The sequence below is a fragment of the Drosophila obscura genome, unplaced genomic scaffold (genome assembly GCF_018151105.1).
Source record: "Drosophila obscura isolate BZ-5 IFL unplaced genomic scaffold, ASM1815110v1 contig_186, whole genome shotgun sequence".
Taxonomy (NCBI): domain Eukaryota; kingdom Metazoa; phylum Arthropoda; class Insecta; order Diptera; family Drosophilidae; genus Drosophila; species Drosophila obscura.
The window spans coordinates 2,104,526-2,116,072 of NW_024542774.1; the positions used below are offsets into that span (position 1 = coordinate 2,104,526).

An 11,547-nucleotide genomic window follows, 5' to 3' on the forward strand; every position below is an offset into this window, starting at 1 on the left:
CGGCTGCCCTCCCAACCGCGCCCCTCTTAGGCAGACGTGCTTGAGCGTGTTCTATTCCTGTCAAATTACTTGATTAGGTGTCCAATTCTGATAATTCCACGATAAGCCCCAGCAGAGCGCAGAGCGGCAGCTCTTGAAGCTAAAGCACTTGGAAATGGCTGAAATCCAACACACAAATCCATCAGCTGTGGTGTGGGAGTGGAAGTACTTATAAAATTGCCACTGGCCATAAGCGATCGTTTTAGTCGTCTCCTAGTCCGTCTACCGTAAGCATTGGCCTCTGCATAGCAGAATTTGAGCAAAGGAGGATCGGGTTAACAATAGCCAGTGACGTGTCAAGTGCATCAGCCCAGCAACCAAGTGAGTGAGAGTGATCCGAAGCACACAACTGCTTGGGGAGAGCGAAAGAGAGAGACCGGCGCGACGGCCTGTGGAGCCAAGTTCTCTTCGGCATTCGGGCAGTTGGGGAACAACGCAGCAGCCTCAGACGTAGATGCAGAAGCAGACTTCCGCCGACCGTTGAACGGGACAGATGCGCTTCTCGTTGAATCAGCTGATCCCTCGGACCAAATTCATTCGCGTCTCTAGTGACCGCGTTTCAAATACAATTTCGGCCAAATACTGTCAACATTAAACCCGAATAGTTTTGCGTTTATTTTTGGGCAGATGTGCTAATAATTTCGTGTGCCAACAATTTGTTGTCGTTGTCTCCACACACAGTGCCCCAAGCGATCGTCGAGAACAGAACATAGAGGAGTGTTCTGTTCGCAAAAGTTCTGCATGCGGGAGGTGAGATGAGAGCGCAGGAGTTCCAGTTGCAAGGCTTCGGCGAGACTGCGCCCCCCTCCACCCGCCGCTTGACTTCTTTCCACAGACAACAAACAACCGCAAGTGCAACCGCAACAACTTCCTTTCCTTCAGGTTATTGACTTTAGCCTGCAGCGTGTCGCGACATATACATATATGTATTCTGTGTGATGTGTGTGTGACCTCTGTGTGTGTGTGTGTGTGTGTGTGGTGGCAAGCATCTGCATTTGTTTGTGGCAGATACTATGATTGTTTTTTGGACCTCTTCTTTCCCGCTGCCTTCGCCTGTCGCGTCAGTTCTTGCTGTAGCCGGCATCGCTTGCTGTTTGTATACCCTTGCAGCGGGTATACCCTGTCTGCCCAAGTGTTTGCCATGTAAAGATTTGGGTGACAGAGAACTACATATCATCATAAACTACCATAGGAAATATCGGCTGAATTAGATGTAGCGTGAAAGCCTACCCAATTGTGATAGGAAACGTAGGACTATGTACTTCAGTTCCCATAACAAGTGCTATCCCAGGGTATGTAAAGCGTCGCACCCGACCCTAAGCTAGCCTTCTCGCTTGTTCTTGTCACAGTTGATTGCCGCCGCCTCGGCTTTTTTTGTATTTTTCCTTATTCAAGATTTAACTTTTGTTTTGAATCTTTCTGCATTTTCCCCACTCCCATTCAAATGGTATTTTCTTTAAATAGTTTTTCTTTTCTTCTACCCCCACCTTATCCGCTTCTCTTTTTGTTGTTGCTAAGTAGGCGTGGCACCCACACACAGAGAGCTGTGGCTCGGTTTATTTGTTTGTTTTGAGTGGTTGTACGCGAGCTGATTGGGTCGATCGATAACGGAGAAGAGTAAGACGTGCAGATGGAAGAGAGCTGTGAGCAGGGGTATACCAATTCCCTATAGGCCGCTGCTAATCGACACTTTTTCGCCGTAATCGCCTCTGGCAGGGTCACTTGGGAGTCAATGGAAATGGGTCGAAGTCGCGAGGCCGTGCGACACAAATTGCAATATGCAGAGCACTCGGATTCGCTTGGCAGCAGAGAGAACGAACATTGGCCGCCGTTTAATTGCCCTACCAGTCGTTGATCATCTTGCCCCCGCCATGCTGTAGCTGAAGTAGTTTGTGGGACACGTTCGACAATATGGACCATACCATCATACCATACACAATACGTACGTACATATTGTGCGATCGTCTGGCATAGTTCCCGTTTTTATTGCATTCCTCTGGTACAACTACGAAACGCAAATAATTTTGTGCACCCTGCAGATACATACATACATATTGCTGATGAAAACTAAATTCAAGTATAAACTCACTTTTAACTCTTCAATTGAACGCTCTTGAATTCCAAAAAATAAAGACTTATAAAATACACACTGGAAAAAAAAAACATTTGTATTCCTAAACAGTGCAGCTGTCGCCTTTCCCAACAGTCGTGTTCCCTTGCTTGATTGGCAATCCACTGATCTTTCTCTAACACATTAGCAGTAGTGTATCAGCTATTCAGTCTGGGAAAATATACCCAATTTGTTATTTAATATTTACCCCACACACATGTGTGAACATTAAACGAAAATATTACGGCCCAGCCTGGCTATAAATACGAATGAAATATCGCTCAAAAAATTACAAATTTTGTCCCGTTCAATGCCCATTTGCTTCAAATGCTGACGGTCACAACTTATGTATACTTTTGCCGATTTGTCAGATTATTAAAATACTGAATATACTCGTAAATGTTTGGTCTATTGTTTATTTCCTTAAGGCTGCATCTCTGGCACTAGCCATTGCTGTCGATAGTTTGTATCTAAAAGCCAGCAGCATTTCATCATCGTCGTTGTCATTGATGCCACGCCGAATGGTCAACAGATGTTTTCCGGCCCAGTTTGTATTTAGATGTGCCTCATATAATGGCTAAACAAAATGCCGGGCGTTTCCTACAGCTAATCGTATGCGTCAAGTCTGTGTCGTTCCCGTTTCGTTGGTATTTTCCCCTAAACTTTTGGGTACTCAAGATTTCCAACTCGTCTAGTCTCACACTTAATTTCCTGCCCAGGCGAACCTACTTATTGAACAATCCGATAGGAGTTATCTGCAGCAGATCATTTGAATAAAGTGTTGTTATTCTCGAGGTCTATGATAGTCACTATCAACCTGTTTTTTTTTCTGTGCTGTTATCTGTGTCTGTGAAGACAAAATACTAGGAAACACCTCTACATCAGTTCTTTGTAGAATGAGGATCGTTCAGTGGCCTGACAGCTTCGAGTTGATCGCACTCGCTTATCCGAGCGCCTAATTATTAAATCCGTGCTCGCTGTTCAAGTGGCGGTATTAACACTGCTCCCCATCATCCCATTTCACCATCGAAAGTGTAGAGAGATTATTGGCGATGACACGTCACTGGAATCTCTGGCTTTATCAGCTGAATGTGTCACACTCCGTCAGGCAATTGAAGCCAATTAATGGGCGAGGACAGTGACACTTTTTGTTCAGTTCAGTTTCTGGTGACAAATGGAATGCAGTTTGATTAACTTTTCACTTTCGCTTTCACTTGCAGCTCAAGATGAAATCAAAGTACGAGAACATGAAGATCATCTATAATCGGAGTAAGATCGGCTGGTATTGGGCGCCACTCTTTGTGTCCTTCTGGTTCCTGCTCTTCTACCTGGTGGTGGTGTCGAGTTTCCATCGCATGCCGCGTCTGATGAAACAACAGGATGAGTTCCAGCAGCCGGGCCAATTCATTGGTGAGCGGGCCGAGAACACCCTCCTGAGACTATCCAAAATTGGACCCAAGGTCGTGGGCAGTGCAGCCAACGAGCAGGTGGCCGTTCAGTTCCTTCTCAGCGAGATTACCGAAATCATTGACGGTGCCCGCACGGATCTGTACAGCATCGAGACGGATGTGCAGATTGCGTCGGGCAACTACCTGCTCTGGTCCATGGTCAATGTCTATCAAAGTGTCCAGAATGTGGTGGTCAAGCTGTCACCCAAAAATGCCACCAGCGAGGCGGCCCTCTTGATCAACACTCACTTCGATTCTGTGCCGGGCAGCTCGGGAGCGGGAGACGCCGGCATGATGTGTGTGATCATGCTGGAGGTATTGAGGGTTATCACCAAGTACGAGACCCCGCTCACCTACTCGGTGGTCTTCCTCTTCAATGGAGCCGAGGAGAATCCGCTTCAGGGCAGCCACGCCTTCATCACACAGCACCCCTGGGCCAAGAATGTCAAGTGAGTGATGCCTGAGTGAACTCTAACTCGTACATTTTGATCACAACTTTGCTATCCCCCTCAGAGCGGTTATGAACTTGGATTCAGCAGGCAGCGGAGGACGGGAAATTCTCTTTCAATCCGGCCCCGATAATCCCTGGTTAATGAAGGTATACAAACACTGGTGTTTTTTTCCAGCTTGGAGCTCATTTTAATCTTGCATTTTATTTTAAAATTGATCAGTACTACGGCAAGAACATAGTTCATCCTTTTGCTTCTACCATTGGCGAGGAACTGTTCCAGAATGGGTTTGTGCCATCGGAGACGGATTATCGAATATTCCGGGACTTTGGCAATATACCTGGTACGGAATTCTCTTTTGCCTGTAAAAGAAAATCATTTACTGAATAGATATACTCCACATAACAGGACTCGATATGGCACAGGTATTGAATGGCTATGTGTACCACACCAAATACGATCGCTTCAATCTCATCCCGCGACGCACCTATCAGCTGACTGGAGATAATATTTTGGCCCTGGTCAAGGCACTTGCGAATGCCGAGGAATTGGAGAATCCATCGGTGAGTTTCTTTGTCATAATAAGCTTACATTTCATTTGCATAACTCCAGTAATTACTTGTGTAGAAATACGCCGAGGGACACATGATATTTTTTGATGTGCTGGGCTGGTTCTTTGTCTACTATCCGGAGAGCACGGGTGAGATCATCAACATATCCGTATGTGTCGTGGTATGTCTCACCATCGTGGGCTACATTTGGATCATGTCGAGCAGCACCGGGATGTTCAGGCGCCGCATTTGGGTCAAGTTCGGTATTCTCACCGCCCTGCAGGTGGCCGGCGTGGGCTTGGGAATTGGTCTGGTTCTATCGATAGCCATGTTCCTGGATGCCGTGAATCTGCCCATGTCCTGGTTCTCACAAAACTGGATGCTCTTTGGCCTGTACTTCTGTCCCATGATATTCGGCATGGGCATCGTGCCAGCCATCTACTTTAGTCGCACCAAGGAGGTGAGTTGGGTAAATAAAAGTGCTTTAGGGCATAGCTAACAACATTTCCACCTGTACCTCTTTAGCATGGACTTCCCCTGGGCTATGGCATACAACTCCTGATGCACTCCCATTGCCTCATCCTGACCGTCGTCACTGTGGTTATGATCAGCTACAGTATTCGCTCGGCCTTCGTTATTATGCTCTGCATTGCCTTCTATACCCTTTCCGTGATCGTCAATATGATTACTCGGGCACACAAGACAAGTGAGTATCCTCCGCGACAGTTCATCGAAGATTTGACTCCAAACTACATGTCTCTGGCTTGGCCTTTCAGACTTCCTTTGGCTCATCGCACACTGCCTGTGCCAGGTGCTGCCCTTCATGTTCTACACCTACTGCTGCTACGCCTTCTATGTGGTCTTTGTGCCGATGCAGGGACGCGAGTGCAACACCAATCCCGAGATTCTGATGGGTTTCTTTACGGCACTGATGGTCATACTGTTTGCCCCCTTTCTGGTGCCTCTGCTCTGCCTCTTCCGCAAGTCAAAGACTATCATCTCGATGTTTGGCCTGTGCACGATCATTTTTATTATCTTTGCCGCCACCCCCATTGCGTTCCCCTATGCCGAGAAGACAGCACCCCAGCGATTCTTTGCTGTGGTAAGTACTATCTATCAACTCTTGTAATTTACCTGCCAAATGCATCTGCCCTTGCAGCACACGGCTCGCACCTTCCACAATGCGGATCGAGCAAGCACCGTGAACCACACAGACTCCGGATTCTTTGTCGTGCCCGTGGATCGTCGTCCCCACACCGTTGATGACATACTGTTCGAGAACACAAACTACTCCAAGGCGCAGCCTATCGACTGTGATTCCGAGATCATGTGCGGCTATCCCATATACAGCTCTCGATGGCTGAACGCAGTGTAAGTGTGAAAAATAATATCATCCAGCTCTGATCTAACCAATGATTTCCTTGGCAGTGACAACAGCTACTTCGTGCCGGGCCCAGAGCCCAACAAGGACTACTTGCCCACTTTGAGCATTATCGACAAGTCGAGCAGCTCCGCCAAAAACATAAAGTTCACTCTAGAGATCGCGGGGCCGGACCACACGAGTATATTCATTCAGCCGGTGAACGGCACTAGGCTGGTGGACTGGACCTTCACCAAGGAGCCGCTCGAGCAGAATGTGAAGCCGCCCTACTATGTGTATTGGTCGTACGCCTTGGATCCCACTCCGCTGCAGTTCAGCATGGAGTTTGAGCATGACAGCGATGATTGGGCTGGAGACACGTTCAAGATTGCCATTATGGGACACAGAACCCATTACGACATGTACATAGATGAGGAATTCAGGCAGTTTCTGGCCACATTTCCGCCCTGGGCGCATGTTAGCTCCTGGATTGGTTCCTACAACAGCTGGCAGTTCTAGGAAATCCCGACCACAACCAAACTGAATCCCAATGTTGCCATTGGGACAGCCCAGCCACTGTTGAATTTGGTTAATGTTGCCCCCTATGCTTATCCTATGATCCTATGCTAATCCAACGAACAAAGTGCCAGTTGCCTGGTCACGTCATAAATGCTTTAAGATTTAAGATTATAATTAGTTTATTAAAATATACCATAAATTATTTATTAAGTTAAACAATCGATGCACCCTTACAACTACAATACCCAGCTTTCCAGGGACGAGAACCAGTCGGTGGTGTACGTCCAGTCGGGGAAAGTGTCGAGGAACGCCCGGAAGTCCTCGGTGTAATGCTCCTTGTGGTAGAGGAAGTGCTCGGAGACAACCAGCTTGAAGTACGGTCCCTCCGTATTACTCGCCTCGTGCTCGAGCTCCACCCAGAAGTCGAAGGGCTCCTCGGTCATCGAATATATATGGTACATCAGATAGGGCGGCGTGTGCCCCTCATCCAGAGGTGTCTTGTCAAAGGACCAGTCCGTGACCTTGACCTGATCCATCGGATCAATGAAGATCATTACGCGATCGCTGGCCCGCAGGCTGAACTCGTAGCGAACCTTGGTCTGTCCTTGAGATTCCTTGGAGACTTGCGTCAGATCGATGCTCAGGGGCAGCTGGGGCGCCGGGCCATAGATCCATCGAGCCGAGTCCCTGTTCAGACAAAAACACACACACAAACACAGCATTAGGTAAGCCACACTCCCACTCCCTCCTCTTGGGTCTTCGATCTGAGCTGCAACTTACTTCCAGTCGATCCAGCGACCGCTGTAGATGGGCAAGCCGCAGAATGGCTCAGCCGCACAGCTGGCATCCGTCCAACTGGAGGGCTCTCTGTTCTTGAATGTGGTATCATCCAGCTCACCCAGCCGCGTGTCCACGGGCTGTATATAGAACCCGGAATCTTGTTTCACGGTATTGTCCGCATTGTGGAATGTTCGCGTGGTGTGCTGCAAGCGATTCGATTCGATTGGATTGGATTGGATCACGTCGCAAGGCTCTGGGGATATTGACTTACCAGGACATAATATCGCTGTGGTGCCAGCTCCTTGACGAAGGGGAATCCCGCGGATGTCGTGGCTATTATAATGAATATGATCGTCAATACTCCAAAGATGGAGAACACAATCTTGGACTTGTGGAACTTGTGCATAATGGGAATCTGCAGAGGGCAAGCTTCGGGCTAAGCATCGCTGGATGGCAATTCTCGAAAGTCTCACTTACCAAGAATCCAGCAAAGTGCACAGACATATAGATGATGAAGATGGATAGCAGGACGTCGGGACTGCTGTCGGGGCCGTCGCGACCTTGCATGGGCACAAATACTGTCAGAATCGTGTAGCACATGTACGTGTAGTAAATGAAGGGCAGCACCTGGCAAATCAAGTGGCTCGTCACAAAGTAGCTCTCTAAACGAAAGGAGAATCCATTAGAATCCACTGAAGGGGCGGCTGCTAGTGTTAGTCCAGAACTTACTCTTCAGGGAGAGCTTGAGGGTAATCTGCACCACCACCGAGATCGTGTAGAAGAAGATGCCAATCATGGGGAAGTAGCCGGAGCGAATGGACATGCTGGTCATGATGATGCACAAAACAATCAGCACAATGCAGTGTGCGTGCATGAAGCAGGCGATGGTCTGGTCCAGATTCATGTTGGTCTTACGCTTCGTCCAGCCAATGTAGACGGCGGGCAGCAGTCCCAGCAAGAAGAACAGGCTGCAGAAGTACAGGCCGAAGATCATCCAGTGTCCGTAGTACCAGGACTCCGACAGACCCACAGCCTGCATGAACACAGCCACGAGAATAGTGAGGCCACAGGCCGCAAATACCGTTCCCACTTGCACCAGAAATATAATGCCGAATCGCAGGAACACGGCCTTGATCGCATCCGCCCCATTGTCCAGTGTCATTAGGTACACGGAAATGCCGATGCACAGCAGCGATATCAGGCAAACGGTCACGTTGATGGCAATGCTCACAGATTCTGTGTAGGTAAGCATGAACCAGCCCACAAAGTCGTAGAACACCGTGTGGCCCTCTTCGTGGGCGGCGGTGTCATCCAATTCGGGGGCATTGGCCAGCGCCCAAACGAGGGGCAGCACATTCTCACCCGTCGATTGGTAGGTGCCTCTCTCAATGTTCTTGAAGTTGTCGTACTTGGTGTGGTAGACGTAGCCGTTCAGGGCATGCGCCATGTCCAGACCGGGCACATTGCCGTAGTCGCGAAAGACGCGAAAGTCCGTGTCCGAGGGTATAAAGTTGTTCTGGAACAGCTCCTCCGCCATCGAATTCGCATACGGATGGGGCGCACTCTGGTGGTAGTATTTGGCGAGCCACGGGTGATTGGGCCCCGTTTGGAAGAGAATCTCGCGTCCGCCAGCGCCGGCCGAGTCCAGGTTGATCAGGGCTCTGAGTGCATACGAAGGAGTCAGTGCTGTGGCTGAGGCTGAGACTGAGGCCAGGCGTCTGTCTACTCTACTTACTTGCAGTGGGAAGCCCATCTGTGTTGCGTAATGAAGCCATGTGATCCCAGCATGCAGGCCTCTTCGGCACCGTTGAACAGGAAGACGACAGGATGGGCCAGGGTTTTCTCTGAGCGTGAGATTACACGCAGAGCTTCTAGCATGATGACCACCATGACACCGTCATCACTAACCGCCGGTGTTCCCACCTCCGAGTCGTAGTGCGAGTTGACCAGCAAATAGTTGTCGTTCGGATGGCTCTTTTGGGTGATCTTAACCACGACATTGGACAGATTTGTGTAGGTCATGGCCATGCCCCATAGGAAGAAGGAGCCCGAGGAGTACTGCATCTCCACCTCGATGTCGTACAGGTCGGTGCGGGCCCCGTCCACAATCTTCTGCAACTCTCGAAGCAGAAAATTTACCGTATCCACTTCATTGGCGATCGAGCCGCTCATCTTGTTGCCAATGGCCGCATACTCTGCCAGCTGCTTCATTGGCCGCTCCCCGATGAACTCGTCTGGGTGCTGGGCTTCGTCGCGCTGATACAGCATGTCGGGGTACGAGTAGAAGCTGGGCAGGACGGACACATAGAAGAGTGCAAAGCAGATGGCCGCATAGATGGGTGCTCCGTACCAGGGCCACTTCCTGTCCCTGGATTTACCCACATCCTTTTCAGTGGTTATGTCAAACGTGGAGAATGTCATCTGAAATTGAGCGAATTCCGATCAAAAAATATAGATACTCAGGATGATGTCATTTCTAGCTAATTCCTTCCGGGATTTTTGCAAACTTCTGTAACATATTTGGGGGCATTTCAATCTTCGAGGAGTTTCCATTTGTTGCATACTTTGAGGCACTTACGATTAGCCGAAGCAATTCATATTTACGATCTACGATTAAGCCCCCTAATCTATGAATATACTGAAATTGAAGGGGAAAGGAATATTCCCATCGATTTAGCACCATAAACCTTTTCAAAACATGTACACTTTTATCAAAGTCATGTTCTTATTGGTGGAATAAACTTCGTGGGAATAATAAGAGCCCAAAGAGTGCCTAACTTTACGATGCCAGTGGCCTGAGATGGTCAATTCCATTTGTGGGCTAAAAACAGAATCCGATAACATTTTACAGCGGATATAAAATTTCTTATCAACATGGATAATGAAACGAATTGAGTTAAGAAAACATATGTATGTACATATTTATATATGTATATTGGAACTGCTTGGAACATTATATCACTGATATTCACACCCATTGGATACTTGGAAAGGAATGAAGACTGACAAGGGTTTTTCTCTCAGAGCTGATATCCTGTATCCCATTCACTTTTCAACTTTAAAAGCTGGGCTCCTTGAATCCTTCACTCGCGTTTCATGCTTATCTCCAGACGTTCTTTTCACATTTTTTACAGCATGTCTTATATTTTAACGGAACAAACGGTTGACTGCAATCTCAAAACACAACTGAAATTCCTTCAGATCGCAATCATTCGGGCATGTGCCCTGCCCGTTCACCGTGAATTATGGTGGCAACCGGATTGGAGTCTCAACTAACCTTCTAGCACGCGACTTGGACCTGAACTGGATGAAATATAAATTCAACTGACGCCCACCGGAGCGTGTGCCAAGTATTAGTAGGGCCAGGTCCGATCCGGTCCGATCTCAATGGTTGCGGCGGCGCCGCCGCAGAACCCTTATCGTCCAGCGATAATAATCATTTGGGGGTTCTGGTGGCATAAAAAGATTACATCCTACAGCCGATAACCGATCTCAAAATGTCAGAAGCTATTGCTCTTTATGGCTTGATGGCCGCCAGTTAAACCGATTAGGGCTCCGCTGCCGTGTCGGCAGAGATCTTAGTATAGCACAGTTATAGCAGAGTTCTTGAGGTGAGGTCCAAGTACGACATCAATGAGATTTACGGGAGAATCAAAAGGGAAAATAATCTGCCAACGATAAGCATAAATCCAAAACCGGAAGCCTGACACCTCACAATTTTACGGTTAGGTTCTACTATCTCATAAGCATAACTATAACTTCACTCATTCCTTAGGTGGAAAATAAAATTGAAAGTTGCACCAATAATAATTAACTTATGTTACTCATTTAGTGGTGACTCAGAGTCTGTGGGAGCGCTAACACATTATCTATGATTTGTACCATGTTCGAGGAAATAACTTTGATATTAAAGACTCACTGAAGTACTGAGCAATGAATACTTGTACATACTCGTAAAATAAGAAGAACCGATCGTTTTGAAGTGTGCAAAGGGACTGATTGGCTTAGGCTATGAATGGAGCGAGCAGCGGAGTATCCAAGTGCTGGGGATTGTATACAGAGTACATACACGTATCAGCATAACATACCTACATATATGTACATATGTATACTCGTTTGGTGGTCTTGTTTCGGGTGATCGTGGGATGCCGACATACGAGTACACATATACTGCAGAGTGTGCAATTTCTGGGATCGGCAAAAGGGACTATAACTTCAATTTATATTTGTTTATGCTCTTATTTTAATGCAGTTTGCTATCGATTCGATTTACTATCCTAATCCCGTTCTG

The 11,547-nt window shown here is 47.8% G+C and overlaps 2 protein-coding genes across 5 annotated transcripts; one reads left to right on the top strand and one right to left on the bottom strand.

Moving 5' to 3' along the window:
• The first annotated feature begins 263 nt into the window (after nt 1–263).
• On the top strand, nt 264–6,688 carry LOC111080822 (endoplasmic reticulum metallopeptidase 1). Of its 3 annotated transcripts, none has more exons than XM_022376656.2 (10): nt 264–360; nt 3,370–4,046; nt 4,111–4,195; nt 4,269–4,389; nt 4,455–4,609; nt 4,674–5,057; nt 5,123–5,303; nt 5,374–5,699; nt 5,757–5,968; nt 6,026–6,688. In XM_022376656.2, exons 2-10 carry the CDS (start codon nt 3,376–3,378, stop codon nt 6,474–6,476), a joined length of 2,586 nt encoding a protein of 861 aa, XP_022232348.2. In that variant the 5' UTR covers nt 264–360; nt 3,370–3,375; the 3' UTR covers nt 6,477–6,688. The 3 variants fall into 3 exon arrangements, with proteins under 3 accessions (XP_022232348.2, XP_022232347.2, XP_022232346.2); XM_022376655.2 differs by lacking the exon at nt 264–360 and adding an exon at nt 513–921; XM_022376654.2 differs by lacking the exon at nt 264–360 and adding an exon at nt 513–789.
• Nucleotides 6,659–11,228, bottom strand: LOC111080823 (endoplasmic reticulum metallopeptidase 1). Of its 2 annotated transcripts, none has more exons than XM_022376658.2 (7): nt 11,208–11,228; nt 8,992–9,677; nt 7,986–8,917; nt 7,734–7,918; nt 7,528–7,671; nt 7,257–7,459; nt 6,659–7,163 (listed from the first exon to the last, which is right to left on the bottom strand). In XM_022376658.2, exons 2-7 carry the CDS (start codon nt 9,675–9,677, stop codon nt 6,713–6,715), a joined length of 2,601 nt encoding a protein of 866 aa, XP_022232350.2. In that variant the 5' UTR covers nt 11,208–11,228; the 3' UTR covers nt 6,659–6,712. The 2 variants fall into 2 exon arrangements, with proteins under 2 accessions (XP_022232350.2, XP_022232349.2); XM_022376657.2 differs by lacking the exon at nt 11,208–11,228 and adding an exon at nt 10,534–10,598.
• Nucleotides 11,229–11,547: the final 319 nt, after the last annotated feature.